This window comes from Neoarius graeffei, chromosome 11 (assembly GCF_027579695.1).
Source record: "Neoarius graeffei isolate fNeoGra1 chromosome 11, fNeoGra1.pri, whole genome shotgun sequence".
In the NCBI taxonomy this organism is placed as follows: domain Eukaryota; kingdom Metazoa; phylum Chordata; class Actinopteri; order Siluriformes; family Ariidae; genus Neoarius; species Neoarius graeffei.
This window is the reverse complement of record NC_083579.1, coordinates 40,851,804-40,879,470: the sequence shown is the minus strand read 5'-3', so window position 1 is coordinate 40,879,470 and position 27,667 is coordinate 40,851,804. Positions and strand designations below refer to the sequence as shown.

Sequence of the window (27,667 nt, the reverse complement as noted above, 5' to 3'; positions counted from 1 at the left end):
CCCTGGGGTCCTTTGTGACCTCGCCGACTATTACATGCCTTGCTCTTGGAGTGATCTTTGTTGGTCGACCACTGCTGGGGAGGGTAACAATGGTCTTGAATTTCCTCTATTTGTACACAATCTGTCTGACTGTGGATTGGTGGAGTCCAAACTCTTTAGAGATGGTTTTGTAACCTTTTCCAGCCTGATGAGCATCAACAATGCTTTTTCGGAGGTCCTCAGAAATCTCCTTTGTTCGTGCCATGATACCCTTCCACAAACGTGTTGTGAAGATCAGACTTTGATAGATCCCTGTTCTTTAAATAAAACAGGGTGCCCACTCACATCTGATTGTCACCCCATTGATTGAAAACACCTGACTCTAATTTCACCTTCAAATTACCTGCTAATCCGACAGGTTCACATACTTTTGCAACTCACAGATATGTAATATTGGATTATTTTTCTCAATAAATAAATAACCAAGTATAATTTTTTTTGTCTCATTTGTTTAACTGTGTTCTCTTTATCTACTTTTAGGACTTGTGTGAAAATCTGATGATGTTTTAGGTCATATTTATGCAGAAATATAGAAAATTTTAAAGGGTTCACAAACTTTCAAGCACCACTGTATATATGTGTGTGTGTGTGTATGTATGTATATATATATATATATATATATATATATATATATATATATATATATATATATATATACACACACACTACCGTTCAAAAGTTTGGGGTCACCCAGACAATTTTATGTTTTCCATGAAAAGTCACACTTTTATTTACCACCATAAGTTGTAAAATGAATAGAAAATATAGTCAAGACATTTTTCTAGCCATTTTGAGCATTTAATCGACCCCACAAATGTGATGCTCCAGAAACTCAATCTGCTCAAAGGAAGGTCAGTTTTATAGCTTCTCTAAAGAGCTAAACTGTTTTCAGCTGTGCTAACATGATTGTACAAGGGTTTTCTAATCATCCATTAGCCTTCTGAGGCAATGAGCAAACACATTGTACCATTAGAACACTGGAGTGATAGTTGCTGGAAATGGGCCTCTATACACCTATGTAGATATTGCACCAAAAACCAGACACTTGCAGCTAGAATAGTCATTTACCAAATTAGCAATGTATAGAGTGTATTTCTGATTAGTTTAAAGTTATCTTCATTGAAAAGAACAGTGCTTTTCTTTCAAAAATAAGGAAATTTCAAAGTGACCCCAAACTTTTGAACAGTAGTGTGTGTGTGTGTGTGTGTGTGTGTGTGTGTGTGTGTGTGTGTGTGTGTGTAAATATCTCATCTCATCTCATCTCATCTCATTATCTCTAGCCGCTTTATCCTTCTACAGGGTCGCAGGCAAGCTGGAGCCTATCCCAGCTGACTACGGGCGAAAGGCGGGGTACACCCTGGACAAGTTGCCAGGTCATCACAGGGCTGACACATAGACACAGACAACCATTCACACTGTGTGTAAATATATATATATATACACACACACAGTGGGGCAAAAAAGTATTTAGTCAGCCACCAATTGTGCAAGTTCTCCCACTTAAAAAGATGAGAGAGGCCTGTAATTTTCATCAAAGGTACACTTCAACTATGAGAGACAGAATGGGGGGAAAGAATCCAGGAAATCACATTGTAGGATTTTTAATGAATTAATTGGTAAATTCCTCGGTAAAATAAGTATTTGGTCACCTACAAACAAGTAAGATTTCTGGCTCTCACAGACCTGTAACTTCTTCTTTAAGAGGCTCCTCTGTCCTCCACTCGTTACCTGTATTAATGGCACCTGTTTTAACTCATTATCAGTATAAAAGACACCTGTCCACAACCTCAAACAGTCACACTCCAAACTCCACTATGGCCAAGACCAAAGAGCTGTCAAAGGACACCAGAACACAACTGTAGACCTGCACCAGGCTGGGAAGACTGAATCTGCAATAGGTAAGCAGCTTGGTGTGAAGAAATCAACTGTGGGAGCAATTATTAGAAAATGGAAGACATACAAGACCACTGATAATCTCCCTCGATCTGGGGCTCCACGCAAGATCTCACCCCGTGTGGTCAAAATGATCACAAGAACGGTGAGCAAAAATCCCAGAACCACACAGGGGGAACTAGTGAATGACCTGCAGACAGCTGGGACCAAAGTAACAAAGGCTACCATCAGTAACACACTACGCCGCCAGGGACTCAAATCCTGCAGTGCCAGACGTGTTCCCCTGCTTAAGCCAGTACATGTCCAGGCCCGTCTGAAGTTTGCTAGAGAGCATTTGGATGATCCAGAAGAGGATTGGGAGATGGTCAGATGAAACCAAAATAGAACTTTTTGGTAAAAACTCAACTTGTTGTGTTTGGAGGAGAAAGAATGCTGAGTTGCATCCAAAGAACACCATACCTACTGTGAAGCATGGGGGTGGAAACATCATGCTTTGGGGCTGTTTTTCTGCAAAGGGACCAGGACGACTGATCCGTGTAAAGGAAAGAATAAATGGGGCCATGTATCGTGAGATTTTGAGTGAAAACCTTCTATCAGCAAGGGCATTAAAGATGAAACGTGGCTGGGTCTTTCAGCATGACAATGATCCCAAACACACCATCCGGGCAATGAAGGAGTGGCTTCATAAGAAGCATTTCAAGGTCCTGGAGTGGCCTAGCCAGTCTCCAGATCTCAACCCCATAGAAAATCTTTGGAGGGAGTTGAAAGTCCGTGTTGCCCAGCGACAGCCCCAAAACATCACTGCTGTAGAGGAGATCTGCATGGAGGAATGGGCCAAAATACCAGCAACAGTGTGTGAAAACCTTGTGAAGACTTACAGAAAACGTTTGACCTCTGTCATTGCCAACAAAGGGTATATAACAAAGTATTGAGAGGAACTTTTGTTATTGACCAAATACTTATTTTCCACCATAATTTGCAAATAAATTCTTTAAAAATCAGACAATGTGATTTTCTGGATTTTTTTTTCTCATTTTGTCTCTCATAGTTGAGGTATACCTATGATGAAAATTACAGGCCTCTCTCATCTTTTTAAGTGGGAGAACTTGCACAATTGGTGACTAAATACTTTTTTTGCCCCACTGTATATATATAAAAGAAAACTGTGTATAAAATCCTATACAATATAAAGTGTATTGCCTGAATATAAAGTATATTGCCTAGGTGGTGGTGGGGGGGATTAATTCAGTTCAACAATCTTATGGCATGTGGGAAAAAGCTGTTGTAGAACCTGGCTGTTCTACTCCGGAGGCTGCATAGCCTCTTTCCAGAAACCAGCAGCGAGAACAGTCCATGGTGGGGGTGGGAGGTGTCTCTGCTGATGTTGCGAGCCCTGGTCAGGCAGCGTTTTTCTGCAATATCCTGTATCAGAGGAAGTGAAGTCCCGATGATTTTCTCCGCTGTCTTCACCACCCTCTGCAGGGACTTCCAGTCAGAGGCCCTGCAGGCTCCTGACCAGACAGAGATGCAGCAAGTCAGTATGCTCTCTATAGTGCCTCTGTAGAAGGTGGTGAGAATTGGAGGGGGGAGATGTGCCTTCTTCATCTGGCGCAGAAAGTGCATGCGCTTCTGAGCCCTCTTTGCAAGGGCCCCGGTGTGATGGGACCAGGTCAGAGTGTCCGTTATCTGCATCCCCAGGAACTTTGTGCTGCTGACTCTCTCTACTGCTGTGTCATTGATGAGTGGTGTGTGAGTGGGCCAGCTCCTCCTGAAGTAGACGATGATCTCCTTGGTTTTGGCGACATTCAAGACCAGGTTGTTGGTTTTGCACCAGTCCACTAGGTGTATCACCTCCTCTCTGTAGGCCACATCATTTTCACCCTGGATAAGGCCCACTACTGTTGTGTCATCTGCAAACTTCACGATGTGGTTAGTAGTGGGCCTGGGACAGTCAGGGTGATCAGTCATCAGGGTGAACAGCAGCGGGCTCAGGACACAGCCCTGAGGGGAGCTGGTGCTCAGGGAGATGACACTGGAGGTGTTGTTACCCACCCGCACAGACTGACGTCTGTTGGTGAGAAAGTCAAGCAGCCAGTTACACAGGGCGGAGCTGAAACCAAGAGAGGCCAGTTTGCTCACCAGGTGCTGTGGGATGATGGTATTGAACGCCGAGCTGAAGTCCAAAAACAACATCTGCACATGTATGTCCTTCCCTTCCAGATGTTCTAAGCTCAGATGGAGTACAGAGGAGATGGCGTCCTCTGTGGAGCGATTAAGGTGATAAGCAAACTGGTACGGGTCGAATGTGGAGGGGAGTCTGGAGACAATTTGGTCCTTTACCAGCCTCTCGAAGCACTTCACCATTATGGGGTTGAGTGCTACGGGGCAGTAATCGTTGAGGGAGGAGATTATGGGTTTTTTAGGCACTGGGATGATTGTAGCAGTCTTTAGACATGTTGGTACCACAGCCTGGATCAGCAAGGTGTTGAAGATGTCCATGAGAATCCCAGCCCGCTGATCAGCACATTCCTTGAGCACCCATCCTGGTATGCCATCGGGACCGGCTGCTTTCCGTGTGTTCACCCTCCTCAGGGTTCTGCGGACATTAGCTGTGTCCAGACTGATTGGCTGCTCATCAAGGCGAGGAATAAATTTCCTCACAGGAGTGGTGTTGAGTGCCTCAACCCTCCCAAAGAAGTTACTGAGTTCGTTGAGAAAGTTGATGTTGTCGTTGCAGGGGGGAGGAGTAGCTTTGTAGTCTGTGATGACTTGGATACCCTGCCACATTTGTCTGGTGTTCATGGGGTCATGGAAGAAGTCCTGCACTTTCTGGCCATGGGCACGCTTTGCAGCTCTTATGGCATGGTTCAGGTTGGCTCTAGCTGTTGTGAGTGCCACCATGTCGCCAGATTTAAAAGCGTCATTCCATGCTTTCAGCATTGTGCATACCTTTCTGGTCATCCAGGGTTTCTCGTTTGCTCGTGTGGAGATGTTTCTGATCACACTAACATCCTCCATGCACTTCTGAATGAATGCAGAGACAGACTCAGCATACTCCTCCACCTGCATGTGATCATTGTCTGTAGCAGCTGCCTTGAGCATGTCCCAGTCTGTGTGCTCGAAGCAGTCCTGTAATGCTTCCATAGCTCCCACAGGCCAAACCCTCACCTGCTTCACTGTGGGTTTTTTCTTGATCAGCAGGGGCTTGTATGCAGGTATTAGCATCACAGAGAGATGGTCTGAGGAGCCAAGGTGGGGGCGGGGTGTAGCCCTGAATGCCTCTTTGATGTTGCTGTAAGCCAGGTCCAGCGTGTTCTCTCCCCTGGTTGAAAAATCCACATACTGATGGAAGTAAGGAAACACAGTTTTCATATTGGCCTGATTAAAGTCCCCTGCCACGATGAAAATTCCTTCAGGATGTGTAGATTGCAGTTCACTGATGGAACGGTATAGGACATTCAGGGCTTCTCTGGTGTTTGCGCTGGGTAGAATGTACACTGCTGTGATGATGATAATGGTGAATTCCCAGGGTAAATAAAAGGGCCTGCATTTAACAGTCAGTAGTTCTACATCAGTAGAGCAGTGACTTGAGACTGTCCCCCCATTGTTGCACCAGTTATTGTTGGTGTATATGCAAACACCGCTGCCCCGGGATTTACCCATAAGAGAGCTGCATCTGTCCGACCAGAATGTTGTTAGCCCCTCTATGCTAACGGCGTCATCTGGGATGGATGGTTTTAACCATGTCTCTGTGAGAATTATGGCACAGCAGTCTCTCACCTCCCGTTTTGTTGTTAATTCCAGCTTCAGGTAGTCCAGTTTGTTCTCTAAGGAGCGGACATTAGACAGGAGGATGGAAGGGCGTGGCGTTCTACATGGGTTAGCCTTTAGCTTAGCTGTTAACCCCGCTTGGCATCCCCGCTTCCACTTTCTGTCATACCGTCTCCGTCTCCTCCGCTGGTGGACTCCTCTGGTACAAGGTTCCACTGTTCCATAGGCCACTGGATGTAGCCAACATAGCAGACAAAGGCTACAGAGAAGATCCAGAGTGGTCACCTCTACGAGTACTCTGCTGCCGGATTTGCATAGATCTAGGATTGCCTGATGGTCGTATGCTGGTCTGGAGTAACTACGTTGCCAACTTCCATTGAAATAACTGGTTGGGATATCTGACGTTATACAGTTAGGTCCATATATATTTGGACACTGACACAAATTTTGTTTTTTTACCTGGTTACTGAAACATATTCAGGTTATAGTTATATAATGGGCATGGACATAAAGTCCAGACTTTCAGCTTTCATTTGAGGGTATCCACATTAAAATTGGATGAAGGGTTTAGGAGTTTCAGCTCCTTAACATGTGCCACCCTGTTTTTAAAGGGCCCAAAAGTAATTGGACAATTGTCTCAAAGGCTATTTCATGGGCAGGTGTGGGCAATTTCTTTGTCATTCTCAATTAAGCAGATAAAAGTCCTGGAGTTGATTTGAGGTGTGGTGCTTGCATTTGGAAGACTTTGCTGTGAAGAAAACATGCGGTCAAAGGAGCTCTCCATGCAGGTGAAACAAGTCATCCTTAAGCTGCGAAAACAGAAAAAACCCATCCGAGAAATTGCTACAATATTAGGAGTGGCAAAATCTACAGTTTGGTACATCCTGAGAAAGAAAGAAAGAAAGAAAGAAAGAAAGAAAGAAAGAAAGAAAGAACTGGTGAACTCATCAATGCAAAAAGACCTGGACGCCCACAGAAGACAACAGTGGTGGATGATCACAGAATAATTTCCATGGTGAACAGAAACCCCTTCACAACAGCCAACCAAGTGAACAACACTCTCCAGGAGGTAGGCGTATCAATATCCAAATCTACCATAAAGAGAAGACTGTATGAAAGTAAATACAGAGGGTTCACTGCACGGTGCAAGCCACTCATAAGCCTCAAGAATAAAAAGGCTAGATTGGACTTTGCTAAAAAACATCTAAAAAAGCCAGCACAGTTCTGGAAGAACATTCTTTGGACAGATGAAACCAAGATCAACCTCTACCAGAATGATGGCAAGAAAAAAGTATGGCGAAGGCGTGGTACAGCTCATGATCCAAAGCATACCACATCATCTGTAAAACACAGCGGAGGCAGTGTGATGGCTTGGGCATGCATGGCTGCCAGTGGCACTGGGTCACTAGTGTTTATTGATGACGTGACACAGGACAGAAGCAGCCGGATCAATTCTGAGGTATTCAGAGACATACTGTGTGCTCAAATCCAGCCAAACTGATTGGTCGGCGTTTCATAATACAGATGGACGATGACCCAAAACATAAAGCCAAAGCAACCCAGGAGTTTATTAAAGCAAAGAAGTGGAATATTCTTGAATGGCCAAGTCAGTCACCTGATCTCAACCCAATTGAGCATGCATTTCACTTGTTAAAGACTAAACTTCAGACAGAAAGGCCCACAAACAAACAGCAACTGAAAACCGCTGCAGTAAAGGCCTGGCAGAGCATTAAAAAGGAGGAAACCCAGCATCTGGTGATGTCCATGAGTTCAAGACTTCAGGCAGTCATTGCCAACAAAGGGTTTTCAACCAAGTATTAGAAATGAACATTTTATTTACAATTATTTAATTTGTCCAATTACTTTTGAGCCCCTGAAATGAAGGGATTGTGTTTTAAAAAAATGCTTTAGTTCCTCACATTTTTATGCAATCATTTTGTTCAACCCACTGAATTAAAGCTGAAAGTCTGAACTTCAACTGCATCTGAATTGTTTTGTTCAAAATTCATTGTGGTAATGTACAGAACCAAAATTAGAAAAATGTTGCCCCTGTCCAAATATTTATGGACCTAACTGTATCTCCACTATCATGAGCCATTGCAGCCATAGCCGAGCAGGGCACCGCCATCTTGGAGAAAGATGACACACACATGAATATGTTGAATATGTTGTATATGTTCACCAAACTCAGTGGTGTGCTCTATGCAAGACAGGAAGTTTAAAGCTATACAGCCTTTCAATTTCATAAAATCGGTGAAATTTAGGGCCCTCTGAAATTTGGTCATTGTGATGTATATTTATTTCTGTAATATCTGAAAAAAAAACAGGCCATTCTGTGGCTGGGAAATTATTTAATTTGAGGGGATTCCCTAGCAAATAATATGCATGAAATTGCTCGCTTCGTGCAGTTAAGCAGACAGAGGAAGTCCGTGTGCGCATGTGCAAATTTACCACCTTCTTCTTTTGAGTTTTATGGCAGCTGACATCCACAGGGTTGCATTACTGCCATCTACAGTGCCTTGCAAAAGTATTCATCCCCCTTGGTGTTTGTCCTGTTTTGTTGCATTACAAGCTGTAATTAAAATGGATTTTTGGAGAGTTAGCACCATTTGATTTACACAACATGCCTACCACTTTAAAGGTGTGTATTGTTGTTTTATTGTGACACAAACAATAATTAAGATGAAAAAACAGAAATTTGGAGTGTGCATAGGTATTCACCCCCTTTCAGATGAAACCCCTAAATAAGAGCTGGTCCAATTAATTCACTTCATAAGTCGCATAATTAGTTGATTAAGATCCACCTGTGTGCAATCAAAGTGTCACATGATCTGTCACATGATGTCTGTATAAATCAACCTGTTCTGGAAGGACCCTGACTCTGCAACACTGCTAAGCAAGCAACATGAAAACCAAGGAGCCTCCAAACAGGTCAGAGACAAAGTTGTGGAGAAGTATAGATCAGGGTTGGGTCATAAAAAATACCTCAAACTTTGAGTATCCCAGGGAGCACCATTAAATCCATTATAGCAAAAGGGAAAGAACATGGCACCACTACAAACCTGACAAGAGAAGGCCGCCCACCAAAACTCACAGACCGGGCAAGGAGGGCATCAATCAGAGATACAACAAAGACACCAAAGATAACACTGAAGGAGCTGCAAAGATCCACAGAGGAGATGGGAGTAAGGTATTAGGCAGAGACCCGTCCACCCGTAAATTTGACGGGTGATTGCCGATTTCAACGGGCAAGTATACACACAGACGGATACTGAAACGGACGATAATGCCGAAAATTTTCGCACATGAATACTCCCACATGTCGTCCGATAAATCCAGTTATGTTCCGCCCACACACGGACTGGCCATCGGGAGTAGCGGGAGTTTTCCCGGTGGGCTGGTGGTTCAGTGTGGGCCGGCGGAGAAAAAAAAAAAAAAAACAGTTGCGCGCTGGCCTTTAATATGATAAGCAATGTTAACAGTTTCTTTAACAAACTGTTAACATTGCTTATTACAGTTGCGCGCTGGCCTTTAATATGATAAGCAATGTTAACAGTTTCTTTAACAAACTGTTAACATTGCTTATTACAGTTGCGCGCTGGCCTTTAATATGATAAGCAATGTTAACAGTTTGTTAAAGAAACTGTTAACATTGCTTATCATATTAAAGGCCAGCGCGCAACTGTTTTTTTTTTTTTTTTCTCCGCTGGCCCACACTGAACCACCGGCCCACCGGGAAAACTCCCGCTACTCCCGATGGCCAGTCCGTGTGTGGTTCCGCCATCATTTACAAATCGTAAGAAACACAGTTTAATACGAAAAATACTGAAAACTTGAAATGAAAAATCAGAATATTTCATCGTTTCCGCCATTTTGGCCCGCACTGAATCTTGTAACATGCGGACTGAATAAATCGCGAATTCTGATTGGTCGAAAATTGCCAAACACCCTGCGTTGTAGTTTCCTCTTTCTTGGCGGGAGAACCGCATTTTTTTTTGCTGACTCACTCTTCTGGATCAAGATGAATCCCAACAAACGCCCCAAATTGAATGTGACAAAAACTGATTCGTTTTTCCACAAAAAGACAGAAAAGGTATGTGTGATACATTGATTAACAAGGGGGTTTCATTGGGGTATGGTAAAATAGAATACTGTTGGTTTTTTTTTTTTTTTATTAAATACTGTAACTAGATCAAAAGATTATATACAATTCATTGTTGTTTATTTTCTTTTCACTTTTGTTACCAAATCAAACACCATACATACATCTGATACATTCAGGAGTGAAACTGAAAAAAATACAAAGTAAAAATATGCAATATTTCTGATCAAAAATTACACGCCATTTCACCCTGAAAATGTCCTAGAATGCAGGAAATGAAGTCTAAATTTCAAAAATTTTCTGGGGGGGCATGCCCCCAGACCCCCCTAGAGGGACTTCGCGCCTGCAGCACTCGTCTTCGCACCTGCGGCGCTTATCAGGATTATATAAAATATTATTTTTGACTGGTAAATTTCTTTTTCTGCCTAATACCCTAGATGGGAGTATCTGTCCACAGGACTACTTTAAGCCATACACTCCACAGAGTGGGGCTTTATGGAAGAGTGGCCAGAAAAAAAGTCATTGATTAAAAAAAAATCACATTTGGAGTTTGCCCAACAGCATGTGGCAGACTCCCCAAACACATGGAAGAAGATTCTCTGGTCAAATAAGACAAAAATTGAACTTTTTGGCCACCATGGGAAATGTCACGTGTGGCGTAAACCCAACACCTTGAGAGCACCATTCCTACAGTGAAGCATGGTGGTGGCAGCATCATGCTGTGGGGATGTTTTTTCATCTGCAGGTACAGGAAAGCTGGCCAGGACTGAAGGAAAGATGGATGGCACTAAATCCAGGACAATTCTGGAGGAAAACCTGTTTGAGTCAGCCAGAGGTTTGAGATTGGGACGAAGATTCACGGTCTAGCAGGACAATGACCCTAAACATACTGCTAAAGCTACACTGGAGTGATTTAAAGGGAAGCATTTAAATGTCTTGGAATGGCCTAATCAAAGCCCAGACCTTAATCCAATTGAGGATCCGTGGCATAACTTGAAGATTGCTGGACACCAACGCAACCCATCTAACTTGAAGGAGTTGGAGCAGTTTTGCCTTGAGGAACGGGCAAAAATCCCAGAGCTTAGATGTGCTAAGCTAATAGAGACATAGTACCCCAAGAGACTTGCAGCTGTAATTGTAGCAAAAGGTGGTTCTACAAAGTATTGACTTTGGGAGGGGTGAATACCTATGCACACCCCAGATTTATGTTTTTTCATCTTAATTATTGTTTGTGTCACAATAAAAAAAAAAAAAGTGCACCTTTAAAGTGGTAGGCATGTTATGTAAATCAAATGGTGCTAACCCCCCAAAAAATCCATTTTAATTACAGCTTGTAATGCAACAAAACAGGATAAACACCAAGGGGGATGAATACTTTTGCAAGGCACTGTACAGGTTTACCTTTGACCGTGCACTGACAGTTACATCATTCTGTCGCTAAATGAACAGCTGATCACACCGAGGTGCTCACTGACCGCCGATATTTATTAGTTTGGTCCTGTGTTTCCTTTCCTTCGCAACATAACGTCTTTTCTTCTCGCTTTCCGTTACTGTAGTCGGTCTTTCATGTTTTATTCACATCCTCCATTTTTCTCTCCTGTTTCAAATTTGTATCCTACAATGCCTTGTACAAACAGGGAAAGCCCACCATGTGATGCATGATGTAGTATCTTGAATTGGGTCATGGTTAAGCAGCAAAAAATAGCGGTGGTCCTAAATTCATTAATTGTTCTATTTAAAAAAAACAAATAAAATTGGAAGTCTGTGATTCGAATTCAGTAGCTTTCACTCCACTTAACAAAAATAATTGGGTGTCAGGGAAAATTATTTTTGTCACCTAAACTTGAAAAACCAGAAAGGCAGTATAGCTTTAAGTATTCTCAAGGTAAAGCTGAACTTGTTTGAATGGTGGTCTGATAATAACACTCAGTTAACGTCATGAACAAAAAAATCTAGCTCACTGCAAAAGCTTGCACACCCTTAGAATAAAATTTAGAACACAAATATAATTTATGCCAACAGCACATTCTGTGTGCTAGAATTCACAGTTCCTTCATTACCACAAATTCTTAAAATGTGATATAAATTTCTTTTAATAGCATGTACAATTGGGGCGGCACGGTGGTGTAGTGGTTAGCGCTGTCGCCTCATAAAGAAGGTCCGGGTTCGAGCCCCGTGGCCGGTTAGGGCCTTTCTGTGTGGAGTTTGCATGTTCTCCCCGTGTCCGCGTGGGTTTCCTCCGGGTGCTCCGGTTTTCCCCACAGTCCAAAGACATGCAGGTTAGGTTAACTGGTGGCTCTAAATTGACCATAGGTGTGAATGTGAGTGTGAATGGTTGTCTGTGTCTATGTGTCAGCCCTGTGATGACCCGGCGACTTGTCCAGGGTGTACCCCACCTTTCGCCCGTAGTCAGCTGGGATAGGCTCCAGCTTGCCTGCGACCCTGTAGAACAGGGTAAAGCGGCTACAGATAATGAGATGAGATGAGCATGTACACTCAGCCTTTGCGTTTATAACTGCCTCCAGCATCATATTCTCTGGGCAGATTTTGGGTCCTGCTAGTTGTATATGTAATATTCCATGTAATATATCCCACTCAGGACGGCATGGTGGTGTAAGTGGTTAGCACGGTCGCCTCACAGCAAGAAGGTTCTGGGTTCGAGGCCGGCGGCCGGCGGGGGCCTTTCTGTGTGGAGTTTGCATGTTCTCCCCGTGTCTGCGTGGGTTTCCTCTGGGTGCTCTGGTTTCCCCCACAGTTCAAAGACATGTGGTTAGGTTAATATGGGACGGCCTTGGGCTGAGGTGCCCTTGAGCGTGGCACCTAACTCCCAACTGCTCCCTGGGTGCTGTTAGCATGGCTACCCACTGCTCTGGGTATGTGTGTGTGTGTGTGCATGTGTGTGTTCACTGCTTCAAATGGGTTAAATGCAGAGAGGAATTTCACAAGTGTGTGATGTATAAAGTTGTGCTTTCTTTCTTTCACTCGGAAAAATATGTACACTGCAAAAAATTATATCTTAGCAAGTGAAAATATCTTGAAAATAGTTGAAACAATCTAGTATTTCCTCTTAGAAGAATACAAGACACCAATTCTGAGATTATTAAACCTAGTTCTAGATTGCAACCAACTTATTCTAAGATGTCTTATCAAGTAAACATCTCTGTCCATGCAGCAAGATAATTTCACTAGTATTAAGTAATTTTCTCCTCAAATTCAGTTTTCAGTTTTGTGCAGTGTAATTTTCCCTAGTGGACAAGTTTTAAAATAGAAGGTAAAAAAATTAAAACCTGGATAGACTGAGATGATTTGGCTCTGTCACTCAGTTCTAAGGAAGAACCTGTTGTAGATAGAGTAACAATATTTAGCGAAACAGATCAACAATTTCTTGGACTGCGCCTTCAGTGACTGAGAAATGCGATCATCCTCTGACACTTGTTACTACCATCCAGCATTGAAAAGACATTGTGCAGACTCAGAACTCGCACCAGACAGTTGGCGTGCTCATACTTCCTCTGCTTAGCAGCACTGCTTTTCCTGGAGAGCTTACACCACCCTCGTACACCCTGCTCTTTTGGCTTCTTGAGGTTCAAATGAGGTTCCCACAGTCCTTAAGCACACTGTATTTCTGGACTCAAGAGAAATTTGAAATGCCCTGATGTGCTTCATCTCGCCTCCTACTCAGGCTCTGAACTGTGAGAAACTGGAATAGCATCTCTTTGCATTGCAGCTGAGCCTGCGGTACAATGCACAAGCACTTTCAAGGACATTTTCCATTTTTTATTCTCTCTGATTATGCCGTCGTGCTCAGTAAACCTACATATTTTTTACTAATGTGACTGTAGTTGGGGTATGTGTATAGTGCAATGGCGAGCTGTATCTTCACATACTGTTATCACCTATCAGTGTGAAGATACAGCTATGTATGCTACAGTGGCATGCAAAAGTTTGGGCACCCTTACTGAAAATGTCTGTTACTGTGAATAGTTAAGTAAGCAGAAGATGAACTGATCACCAAAAGGCATAAAGGTAAAGATGACATTTCTTTTCAGCATTTTCTGCAAGATTTGTGTATTATTTTTGTTTTGTACAATTGGAGAGTGAAAAAAGAAAAGGAACACCATGCGAAAGTTTGGGCACCCCAATACATTTGAGTTCTCAGGTAACTTTTACCAAGGCTCCAGACTTTAATTAGCTTATTGAGCTGTGGCTTGTTCAAATTCTTCATTAGGAAAGGTCAGATGATGCAGATTTCAAAGCTGTATAAATTCTCTGACTCCTCAAACTTGTCCCTAAAATCAACAGCCATGGGCTCCTCTAAGCAACTCCCTCGCATTCTGAATAATAAAATAATTGATGCTCACAAAGCAGGAGAAGGCTACAAGAACGTAGCAAAGTGTTTTCAGGTGGCTGTTTCCTCAGATTGTAATGTTATTAAGAAATGGCAGTTAACAGAAACAGTGGAGATCAAGGTGAGGTCTGGAAGATGAAGAAAACTTTCTGAAAGAACTGCTCGTTGGATTGCTAGAAAGGCAAATAAAAACCCCTGTTTGACTGCAAAAGACCTTCAGAAAGATTTAGCAGACCCTGGAGTGGTGGTGCACTGTTCTACTATGCAGCGACACCTGAACAAATCTGACCTTCATGGGAGAGTCATCAGAAGAAAACCGTTCCTGCGTCCTAGCCACAAAATTCAGCGTATGAAGTTTGCAAATGAACATCTAAATAAGCCTGATGCGTTTTGGAAACAAGTCCTGTGGACTGATGAAATCAAAATAGAACTTTTTGGCCACAATGTGCAAAGGTATGTTTGGAGAGAAAAAAGGGTGCCAAATTCCAGGAAAAGAACACCTCTCCGACTCTGAAGCATGGGTGTGCATCGATCATGCTTTGGGGTTGTGTTGCAGCCAGTGGCACAGGGCACATTTCATTGGTCGAGGGAAGCATGGATTCAAATAAATACCAGCAAATTCTGAAAGCAAACATCACACCATCTGTAAAAAAGTTGAAGTTAAAAAGAGGATGGGTCCTACAATAAGACGATGATCCAAAACACACCTCAAAATCTACAATGGAATACCTCAAGAAGCACAAGCTGAAGGTTTTGCCCTGGCCCTCACAGTCCCCTGACCTAAACATCATTGAAAATCTGTGGATAGATCTCCAAAGAGCAGTGCATGCAAGACAGCCCAAGAAACTTGTAGAACTGGAAGCCTTTTGCAAGGATGAATGTATGAAAATCCCCCAGGTAAGAACTGAAAGATTATTAGCTGGCTACAAAAAGTGTTTACAAGTTGTGATACTTGCCAAAGCGGGTGTTCTAGGTAGTAACCATGCAGGGTGCCCAAACGTTTGCTTTGGGTCCTTTTCCTTTTTTGTCATTTTGAAAATGTAAAAGATGAAAATAAAAAAAATTGTTTTTGCTTAAAATATAAAGGGAATGAGTCATCTTTAACTTCATGCCTTTTGGAGATCATTTCATCTTCAACTATTCACAGTAACAGCAATTTTGACCAGGGGTGCCCACACTTTTGCATGCCACTGTATATGTATCATTATAGCAGAACTGAAGACAGGTATAACCCAGTGTGTGGGCAGAGTGAGCTACTACAATACCAAGGTATTAATCAGATCCATCTGTCTCTGATCAGAATACATTAAGCAATGTAGATGGTCTTACACTTTACAGTAAACGTCCATATAAGGCCTTTCTAACTTGGTGCATCTGGCAAAGAAACAACACTGAATACACACACACATGCTGTTCTAAGCTTTGACAGTGAAACAGTGACAATGAAACACCATTTTCCATGTCTCGTCTGCACAGCAATGTCACCATCATTTTCATGCACAGAAATCAACATGTGACTGTTTAATGTGATAAGAGCTCTGAGCTCTTATACTCCTGAGACCCTCCATATCTGAGAAAGTGTCTACAAGGTGTTAAAGGATTTAAGGTTAAATTTGTTGTTTGAAGCCCCGCTCCATTTTCTTTCAATATATTAAACACATCCGTCTATTTTTCCCAAACACAAGCTGACAACCTCAGGCCTTGAAAAAAAGGTGTTCCTTATTCAGCCGTACATGATTACAGTTATCAAAATGCTGTGCCACAATCTAACACCTATACTTCTAAAAACAGAGCGTAAACAGAGCGAAACTGTTAAAAAGTGAAACAAAACAACAACAAATAAACATATTGCAGGAGAGGTAGCAAAGAAATGGAAATAGAAACGACTTTGCATTCACATTCTGCTTACCTGTTGGAAAATGAGAAATATCAACCAATTAACAGCAAACCTTTTGATAGCATGAAAAATTACATTAAATGTAGACCCTTTTAAGAGTTCTCTTACAGCTTTTTACAACATGATAATGTAATAATTCATCAAACTTTATTTTGCAAGGCATAAAACACTTCAGAGCATACTACAGGAATATAATCCACAGCACAATTATCACCATGAAGTGGAATATCTCATCTCATCTCATTATCTGTAGCTGCTTTATCCTGTTCTACAGGGTCACAGGCAAGCTGGAGCCTATCCCAGCTGACTATGGGCGAAAGGCGGGGTACACCCTGGACAAGTCGCCAGGTCATCACAGGGCTGACACATAGACACAGACAACCATTCACACTCACATTCACACCTACGGTCAATTTAGAGTCACCAGTTAACCTAACCTGCATGTCTTTGGACTGTGGGGGAAACCGGAGCACCTGGAGGAAACCCACAAAACAGAAAGCCCCGATTCCTCTAGCCTAAAGACTTACTGACTGCTATGAAGTGCAGACACCCCAAGACTTTTTCCATAAATGTTAAACATCTCAGAACATAAAACTTATAAACAATTTAGTTTTTCTTTGTTAAATAACAACTTTTTTTAAAATCCATTTATTATTAGATTTACAGCATCTACATTGCATGTACTTGTGAAGGAGCTCTTACTACAACCCATCCATCCATCCATCCATCCATCCATTATCTGTAGCCGCTTATCCTGTTCTACAGGGTCGCAGGAGCCTATCCCAGCTGACTATGAGCGAGAGGCGGGGTACACCCTGGACAAGTCGCCAGGTTATCACAGGGCCGACACATAGAGACAAACAACCATTCACCCCTACGGCCAATTTAGAGCCACCAATTAACCTAACCTGCATGTCTTTGGACTGTGGGGGAAACCGGAGCACCCAGAGGAAACCCATGCAGACACGGGGAGAACGTGCAAACTCCACACAGAAAGGACCTCGCTGGCCGCTGGGCTCAAACCCAGGACCTTCTTGCTGTGAGGCAACAGTGCTAACCACTACACCACCGTGCCGCCCCCTTACTACAACCCCAATTCCAAAAAAGTTAGAATGTGATGATTTGCAAATCATGGAAAGCCTGTATTTCATTGAAAATAATACAAAGACAACATATCAAATGTTGAAACTGAGAAATCCTATTGTTTTTTGAAAAGTATACGCTCATTTTGAATTTAGTGCCAGTAACACATTTCAGAAAAGTTGGGATGGGGCAACAAAAGACTGGAAAAAAATGTTTAAAAAAAACTACTTTGGTTAATTGGCAACACGTCAGTAACATGATTGGGTATAAAAAGCGCATCCTAGAGAGGTGGAGTCTCTCAGAAGTAAAGATGGGGAGGGGTTCACCACTCTGTGAAAGACTGCATGGGCAAACAGTGCAACAATTTAAGAATAATGTGTAACAATTATTCTTGTGTAATAATGTGTAAAAGCCAGCATCTGTGATGGTATGAGGGTGCATTAGTGTACATGACTGCCTGTACATCTGGGAAGGTGTTTGTTGAATGATATATACAGATTTTGAAGCAACATGCTGCCATCCAGACGATGTCTTTTCAGGGAAGGCCTTCCTTCTTTCAGTGAGACAATGCCAAACTGCATTCAGCACATATTAAAACTGCATGGTTCTGTAGTAAAAGAGTCTGGATGCTAAACTGGCCTGCCTGCAGTCCAGACCTGTCTCCCATTTCAAACATTCAGCACATTATGAAGCGTTAAATACAACAAAGGAGACTCTGAACTGTTGGGCAACCGAAATTATGTATCAGAAAGAATGGGACAACATTTCTCTTTCAAAACTACAGCAGTTGGTCTCCTCAGTTCCCAAACATTTACAGTGTGTTGTTAAAAGTAGAGGTAATGCAACACAGTGGTAAACATGCCCCCATCCCAACATTTTTTGAAACATGTTGCTGGTATGAAATTCAAAATGAAAATATATATATATATATATATATATATATATATATATATATATATATATATATATATATTTTTTTTTTTTTTTTTTTTTTTAATTAATTAATTAACTAAATCTCTCAGTTTCAACATTTGATATGTTGTCTTTGCACTATTTTCAATGAAATATAGGGTTTCCATGATTTTCAAATCATCACATTCTGTTCTTATTTAAATTTTTGCACACCTTCCCAACTTTTTTGGAATTGGGGTTGTACTAAAACAATATTTTAAAATAATATATAGATGTATTAGAACGATTACATTAATATAAACGTGTGATTTGAATCACAACTGGCATATCTGTCAGAGCTGTGCTGAATCCACACCTTCTGACTCATCAGAATTAAGAATTCAGCAACGCTGTAGTTTAAACATAAGATACTGTATTTGCATCAAATGATCAGTGAAAATACTGAACCCTGTACACCTTGTAAACTATAATTTGTTATTACCCAACTAAGAAGGATGTTATTGGGGGTCCCTCCAAAAGAAAGATCAGTATCAGTGAAATAGTATAGACTGCATGCGATAGTGAGCATTCTTGAGTATCCTACAGTTTCCACTAGAGCACTTGAATCGAATAAATGAAGAAAAAGCATTGATGGCAACAATAATGAACTTTTTAGTCATTATGATGTGTTGCTGCGGAGTGGCACGGTGGTGTAGTGGTTAGCGCTGTTGCCTCACAGCAAGAAGGTCCAGGTTCAAGCCCCGTGGCCGGCAAGGGCCTTTCTGTGTGGAGTTTGCATGTTCTCCCCGTGTCTGCGTGGGTTTCCTCCGGGTGCTCTGGTTTCCCCCACAGTCCAAAGACATGCAGGTTAGGTTAACTGGTGACTCTAAATTGACCGTAGGTGTGAATGGTTGTCTGTGTCTATGTGTCAGCCCTGTGATGACCTGGCGACTTATCCAGGGTGTACCCCACCTTTTGCCCGTAGTCAGCTGGGATAGGCTCCAGCTTGCCTGTGACCCTGTAGAACAGGATAAAGCAGCTAGAGATAATGAGATGAGATGTGTTGTTGCTTATACTCTAAACTTGTTTCCTGCAATGCCGGGGTGGCCCTATATTTAGCTGGGACCATCCCCGGCCCAAACCATCAATGGTGGCCTGCTTGGAGCATGGGGAAAATAATTTTCACTAATTTTGGTCACTGATCTTATTCTTGCATTAATCATCAATTCAACTGCACTCTGCATTTTCACATGGCAGCCCAGACGCCGACAGCATCGCAGCAGATTAAATAGGCGCTACCAAATAAGGAAATTCTCCCCTCCCCTCTGTTGCAGTTGGTTTGGTCCAAGACTCCTCCTCTGTATTGCGGGGAACTTAAACAACATTGGCGCGAAACAGCGCGCGTCAGTGATGGAGGGCAGAAAGAGGCCAGGTGGAACCGAAAGGGCAAAGCTTAAAAAAAAGAAGGAGGTGGCAGCAAAATGTGCCAAATTGACAGATATGTTCTCAAGACCAGCTGGTAGGTTACGAAAGATATGGAGTATGATAACCCTGTTTGTCGATTTGATCAGTCTATGCTAGGCCTATAATGTGTCGATAGTTTGCGATGTCAATTCAGCTTTTTGATGTCATGTGAAATCTCGCAATTTACACGGTATAAATGTGGTGTATGTCTTAATTCTAAGAAGAACCGGACATTGCTTTACATCCCAGTTATTAACAATTTTAGATGAACAGGTCCCAAATGTGCTGTTGCGCGTTATTTCCTCATCCAGCCTATTTCATCTCGCTGTCACACCGTGCATTTCCACAGGCGTGCGCACATTGTGGTTATGAACACATAGGCCTAGAAGTCATATTTGATGTTAAATAAGTGTTGTTAAATATATAACTTAGAAGAGGTGTATGCGTATGCCAATATTCTAAGCAGAATCGAACACTTGCTTTAGCCTACATTTCATTTAACCATTTTTGAGTTGCCTAATGCGCCCTCACGCTTTATCTGCCGGTTGCTGAGTACCCAGCATTGTTGATTTGCCATTATTTTCGAGGCGTATGCGGCATGTAATGCACAAGCATTGGTTCAAATGCACGCGAGATGGGTGCTTTCGTTATTTTAAGACTATGTGACTAAAAATGTGTTGTGTAATTCATCTTAAGTAACGTGAAACAATCAGCCATACTCGCTGCTTTGCTATTTGGAGTGGCAGTCAGCTGGATTTCGCCCCCGACGTAAAAGTTCATTCCCACACCCGGGCCGAAGATGCCGATTTCTGAAGATGCATGTCTTTTGGATGTGTTTTCAAATATTTTCACTAAGGAACTTTGGGACATGTTGGTGACACAGATAAACGTATATGCGGATTAGACACGCGGCCACACACCAGGGGCGCAGATAGGATTTTTTAACTGGGGGGGACTGAGCTGTCAGCAAATGATTCCATTTTGTGTATATATATATATACACACTACTGTTCAAAAGTTTGGGGTCACTTTGAAATGTCCTTATTTTTGAAAGAAAAGCACTGTTCTTTTCAATGAAGATCACTTTAAACTAATCAGAAATCCACTCTATACATTGCTAATGTGGTAAATGACTATTCTAGCTGCAAATGTGTGGTTTTTGGTGCAATATCTCCATAGGTGTATAGAGGCCCATTTCCAGCAACTCTCACTCCAGTGTTCTAATGGTACAATGTGTTTGCTCATTGCCTCAGAAGGCTAATGGATGATTAGAAAACCCTTGTACAATCATGTTAGCACAGCTGAAAACAGTTGAGCTCTTTAGAGAAGCTATAAAACTGACCTTCCTTTGAGCAGATTGACTTTCTGGAGCATCACATTTGTGGGGTCGATTAAATGCTCAAAATGGCCAGAAAAATGTCTTGACTATATTTTCTATTCATTTTACAACTTATGGTGGTAAATAAAAGTGTGACTTTTCATGGAAAACACAAAATTGTCTGGGTGACCCCAAACTTTTGAACGGTAGTGTGTATACATGTTATTTCACCTCCCTCACTGCCATCACCAGGAACTACCTGCAGGCCAGGACAATGATAACATTTTAACATAGCCTATGGAAATCCAAAGTTTACACATTATCATCACGCACAGAAACTGCAAAACTGCAAAACTAGTTTTAAAACCGCTAAGTTCCAACTGTTAAACATAGCGAGAGGCTGGGCTACGTGTGTGTGTGTAAAGTGTAAACCAGTGCATCCTGACTTTCTAACTATGCCTGTGTGTTGCGTGAGCGGCAGTCAGTCAACAACTCTTCGCAAAGTTTCCTTATGAAACAATATGCTCGCTGAAATTATGGCAGGGAACGCCAGATTAAACATTAAAACTGCCTTCTGAGCACTGTATCTACAGGCTACCACCGAAAGAAGGAGGCTACCAGAAAGGCTTCTCTACTCCGTACGATTTTACTTTCACTACGACATTACTTTGAACAGACTATCAAAAAATTGCAAGGTGATATGATAAAGTAAGGCACAGTTTACTTACAACTTTTTTTTTGTTTTGTTTTTTAAAAAACGATGCAATCGTTTTCTGCCTTTTGGCACCCTTCATCATGCCGTGTTGGGGTCCTGAACTAGGAGGAGCTGTCCCCGATATGCCTGTCAAACTTGTTGTGGGTAACCATAGCAACCAAGCTCGAGCTCGCAACCCGTGCAGTCTGCGCAGTTGCAACTATGTCTGTACTGCTGTGCACCTCAATAAACCGAATGGTAATTAGTCTTTTGATTTTTCCGTGAGGTTTGCCTTATGCAAAGAAAGACAGCATAGACGTTTTTTCCTCCCTCTAAGTGGGGGGGACCGAACGAGGTGAATTTAAATCTGGGTGGGACGAATCCCCCCCGTCCCCCCCTCTATCTGCGCCCGTGCCACACACCATCCAATTTTAAGTGGAGCCCCGTCTCATACTAGATGAAATCGTTCGTCGGTACAAACAACTTTTATTCTTAATTTTTGTCTTTCGTTTTATGTTAATTTGAATTATAACCTATATTGTTAAAGTGAAGTGAAGTTTACCTGAATTTAAACCAAATAAAAAGCATTGTGAAAGAACAGTTATTTGTTTTATCTTTTTTAATGTACTCAAATTCCTCCTCCATTTCAAAGTGGCCTGAATGTGAATTAAACTCCCGGACTGAAAACAGGGCCCACTCCGGCCCTGGTTTCCTGTATAGCTTATAGAACACATTTTGATTAAAACTCAGCCCATAAGTCTTTTACTAACTCATTACATTTTTGACATTATATTTTATCAGGGCTTTGAACCGGTTCAAGGAACAAAAACGAAAACCGGGAACTTTTTCTATTTCACATGGAACAGAAACGAAACCAGAAACTTTATTATTTTTTATGTTCCGGAACAGAAACGCTTATTAAAAATAATGGTAACCGGTTAATACCGGTTTTTATTTCGTTCCTCAAAGTTTCCATAGCCTACAAATAAAATAGCCATTCTTCTCCTGCGCAAGTTTCTATGACCCGCTGGGGTTCACTTCCTGTGTGACGTTCGCTGACTGAATGGAGAGAGCGGAAAGGTGGACTGCTATCACGTCTCCATGTGATAATAAGTGAATTACTGAGCGTCTAAGCAAAGAAGAGCCTGAACGATGCAACCTCCCTATTGGCTGTTTGTAAAAATGTATCAGTTGTTGCTCTTCCCACGGGAATCATCGCGGGCTCGAGAGACGAGACCTGACGAGTTAGTTCGTTGGTAGCAGAACAAAATGTCTGGACACAAATTGGGTTTTCAGAAAAGGAAAGAAAATAAACGGAGGGTCGAAAATACAAAAAAGGAGGCAGAAAATGCAAAACGAGTTTTAAGGTAGGACAAATGGTTACTTTTCTGAGGCAGCCCGCCGTGGCTGCCTGCAGGCTTATTTATTATAGCCCATTTAGTTAAAATAGTTGATATAAAATGTTTATAGTTATAGTTATGTGATGGTTGTCCTGATTTAGACTGGTGTTTTGTTTTGTTTTTTTGGGGGGGGGTGGGGGTTGCGCGATGTTGCACCCGGGTCCAGATTAGGGCAGAACCGGCCCTGGCTACATTTCAGGTGTAGTTTGTTTTATGTATGTATGTACTTGCATAGATGTGTACTTGGTCTTCCAATATGGCGCCTAACAAAATCTCGCGGCGCGGTGACGTCATGCGGTAGCCCTCTATAGGGCCTGACTAGCCTTTGGTAACACACTAAACGAATTCTCTTTCATTTTTGGCACTTTTTCTGTTTGTGTAGATGGGAAGACATACTGAGAATCCAAATCGCCAACATTTGAAATAATAATTGTTTTGAATTATTTCTTGTCTTATTTAATGAAGGCTGTAATAGAATTAGCCTACATTTGGCTTAAGCCGGATGAGACAGAGACATAATTTTATAGCCATTTGTTAAACAGCTGACAGGGAACGTAATTAACCGTTCCGGGAACGAAATTTTTTTGTTCTAACCGGTTCGGGAACGTCTATTTAATGGTGGAACCCCAAACCGGAAACGTTAAAATTCCGTTTCTGTTCGGAACGAACCAATAGGAAAAAAATTCTGGTTCAAAGCCCTGTATTTTATTGACTTATACTTTGTTTAGAGTTGATTGCCTACTATATCAAGTCCATAGTACGGTGTGTAGTGCTCATAATAACAGGCTAGCATAGTGTTGCTGACAGATAACTTTCTTCAAACTCACCTTACCACTGATGCCCCTTTTCCACCAAATCAGTTCCAGGGCTGGTTCGGGGCCAGTGCTGGTGCTGGTTCACAACTCGTTCAACTTGCGAGCCAGCTGAGAACCAGTTTGCTTTTCCATAGCTCGGGGTGCTAAGGGGAGCCACGTCATTACATTGCTGTATGCGTCAGTTACGTCGCTGTGTTTGCATAAACCTTGGCGCGAACATCGAAGCAACAACAACACGGAGAAGAAGCAGCAGCAACAACAACAAGAAGAAGAATGGATGACTTTGCGTTTGTACAGCTGCTGCTTCTCATCGCTTAAAAATGGCGACCTTTCGCGGTCTTGCTATTGTTGTCGGTCTTAACAACTCTGCCGCCCCCCCGCTGACGTAAGCGGTTCTTTCCTCTGGCCCAGCAAAGAGTTGGTGCTAGCCTGGAACCGGTTTTTGTCAGTGGAAACAGAAAACCCAGTTCCAAACTAAGCACTGGCCCCGAACCAGCCCTGGAACTGCTTTGGTGGAAAAGGGGCATGAGTGCTTTGTTCATTTTTCATTCATTTCTTTAAGTAGTAAATTAAGCTTAATACATTAATTTTGGTTGGCTCATGAATGATGTTGCAAGAGGTAGGAACTCCCTCTTTAACCATAAATTCAAACTTTTCATATGAATTTTTAATTTAGTCACTCAAATTACTGCCAAAGTGTGAAACCATGTCAAACCATTCCAATCTAGTTTTGTGAACTTGTGGTTTATGGAGGGTGGAAAATTCATTCAAGTGGGCTCAGTGTAGCTTCAAATGTATTTTAACATGTTTTGCTGTTCAGGGAAATAATATTTCTGAATTTACATTCACACAGTGCCAAAAATCACAACCTCGTGATTATCAAGGGGTTTTATAGGCTACTTATTATTGAGTTCTTATTCTAATTATCTGATTTGACTGGTCACTTTAAGGAATGGGTGTAATCCCAAACTCAATAATTGATTATACACACTCGCCCATCACTTTATTAGGAACACCCAGAAAAGCATCTCAGCACGCAACAGCAGAAGACCACATTGGGTTCCACTCCTGCCAGCCAAGAACAGGAATCTTAGTGTGTCAACTTGGACCTATCTGTTCTGTGACTGGAAAGTTCAAGAATCGACAACGCTTGGGCTCCAATAGCTGAATAGCCAGAATATTGTCGAACACATTTGAATGCATCTAATATGAAGTAAAATAAGTTTTCCGCCTGCTGAGAAGGTCCATGGAATTTATGGAACAGTTAAAGGGATGGCGGCACGGTGGTGTAGTGGTTAGTGCTGTCGCCTCACAGCAAGAAGGTCCGGGTTCGAGCCCCGTGGCCGGCGAGGGCCTTTCTGTGTGGAGTTTGCATGTTCTCCCCGTGTCCGCGTGGGTTTCCTCCGGGTGCTCCGGTTTCCCCCACAGTCCAAAGACATGCAGGTTAGGTTAACTGGTGACTCTAAATTGACCGTAGGTGTGAATGGTTGTCTGTGTCTATGTGTCAGCCCTGTGATGACCCGGCGACTTGTCCAGGGTGTACCCCGCCTTTCACCCGTAGTCAGCTGGGATAGGCTCCAGCTTGCCTGTGACCCTGTAGAACAGGATAAAGCGGCTACAGATAATGAGATGAGATGAGTTAAAGGGATCCTGGCTGCAAAGGGTTTGAGGAGCAGTGATCTAAAGAGGGTTGAAAGGTAAACAAATAAACAAACTATTGACATGATGACAGATGAACCTGGAAGCAACAAACCGGCATCGAAACACAGCACTAGAGTGCAGATACTGATAAAGTGGTGCAGATTATTCACGGAGTACTAAAGGCATAATGATTAACTTGACTTCAACAGAAAACAGAGCAAAAAGTTAACGCTAGACTCGGAGCCCGCACTCCCTGCGCTACCCTCCGACTTTCACTTGGACTTTGGCATCATCAGCTCGTTCGGAAACGACACGGAGCCCATAGTTACCTTCTGGTCGACGATGGAACACGCCATTTCCCGGACCTGCGCGAGGCTGAAGTCTGCGGAGTCGAGCAGCACGGGCTCGCGGCTCAGACCGATCTGCATGTGGAAGGAGACTCCGCGCGAGCCGGGCACGGGGCTCGGAGCGCGGATCACCGGAGGAACGCTCATGGGGGAGTCCGTGCAGGGGGAAACGGTCGCTGCGGGATTAGTCAGCTGATCACTCAGTGCGCTTCGTTAGGGTGCTCTGGGGCTTTTCTTTTCTTTTCTTTTCTTTTCTAATGAACGCCCACCTGCACGCGCGCGGAGCAAAACTTCCACTCACCCCAAATTCCTGCCGGTGTCATGAAGGGAAACGAGGAAAGAAAAAGAACTTGGAATGCATTCGATAAAAAGCGAAGAGTTATTTGGCCGTTGAGGAGCGATGATGATGATGATGATGATGATGGAGCCCTATAGACGTCAGATCGGCTGAATGTTGGGGTCTGATAGACACCGCCTCCCGCCTGTTCCGGGGATTAGACACAATCACAGAATTAGAACGATCTGCGTGTACAAGACATGGGTTATTCATTCATTCATTCATTCATTCATTCATTCATTCATTCATTTATTTAGCGTTAAAATAATTCTAAGAATTAATCTACTGCGATCTATTTGTGTGGCCCGTTCTCCATGTTTAGCCTCGGCTATGTGTTCTTTAAGCAAACCTTTATTCGCCTTTTTTATATAAAGCGTATAAGGCCTTTATTTATTTATTTATTTATTTTTACGCGTGCCCAGACAGTGCATGCTATCCTTTTGTGCGCGTGCACTACCACTTTGTGCGCGTGCACAGACAGTGCACGGTATGTTTATTTATTTATTTATTTATTTGTTTGTTTGTTTTTGCGCGTGCCCAGACAGTGCACGGTATATATATACACTATCGTTCAAAAGTTTGGGGTCACCCAGACAATTTTGTGTTTTCCATGAAAAGTCACACTTTTATTTCCCACCATAAGTTGTAAAATGAATAGAAAATATAGTCGAGACATTTTTCTGGCCATTTTGAGCATTTAATCGACCCCACAAATGTGATGCTCCAGAAACTCAATCTGCTCAAAGGAAGGTCAGTTTTATAGCTTCTCTAAAGAGCTCAACTGTTTTCAGCTGTGCTAACATGATTGTACAAGGGTTTTCTAATCATCCATTAGCCTTCTGAGGCAATGAGCAAACACATTGTACCATTAGAACACTGGAGTGAGAGTTGCTGGAAATGGGCCTCTATACACCTATGGAGATATTGCACCAAAAACCAGACATTTGCAGCTAGAATAGTCATTTACCACATTAGCAATGTATAGAGTGGATTTCTGATTAGTTTAAAGTGATCTTCACTGAAAAGAACAGTGCTTTTCTTTCAAAAATAACGACATTTCAAAGTGACCCCAAACTTTTGAACAGTAGTGTGTGTATGTATGTTTATTTGTTTATTTATTTATTTATTTATTTATTTTTGCAGGTGCACAGACAGTGCACGGTATATGTGTGCATGTATGTATGTATGTTTGTTTGGGGTTGTTTTACAATCAGGGTACAAAGTTTGTGTCACAGGGGTCCAAAATTCAAATTGATTCAAACTGGTTCTTGTACCAGTTTTTAAGTGAAGGACAAGTTAAAGAACAGATTTCAGGTAATTTTTTGACATATGTGTATGGTAGTTTTGTGTAATCTGCTATAAGATGGGAGAAACAAATGAAGTGATTCTCGGAGAGGACATTTTTTTTTTTTTTGACAATTCAGAATCCACTACTTCCGTCGTGCTTTTAAATATAAGGCTGTAAGCTTTGTGTTAGTTGTCTCTAATATTTATGTCCCAATATCTTGACCACATTTTAGGATGAAAATAATCATTTTAGATATGTTATTTTATATTGAAAAATTAGCTGTCTCGGAGAGGACTTTTTTTTGACACAATTACATACTAATTTGATCAAAATAGTCTG

The 27,667-nt window shown here is 42.2% G+C and overlaps 1 protein-coding gene across 3 annotated transcripts in view; it reads right to left on the bottom strand.

The window, feature by feature from the left end:
- Positions 1 to 25,850, bottom strand: part of prkd1 (protein kinase D1) — a 161,079-nt gene extending 135,229 nt beyond the window's left edge. For all 3 annotated transcript variants that reach the window (XM_060932995.1, XM_060932996.1, XM_060932994.1), the window contains exon 1: positions 25,686 to 25,850. In XM_060932995.1, the coding sequence (XP_060788978.1) occupies positions 25,686 to 25,850 (165 nt within the window). The remainder of the gene's footprint in view (positions 1 to 25,685) is intronic.
- Between the last annotated feature and the right edge of the window lie 1,817 nt (positions 25,851 to 27,667).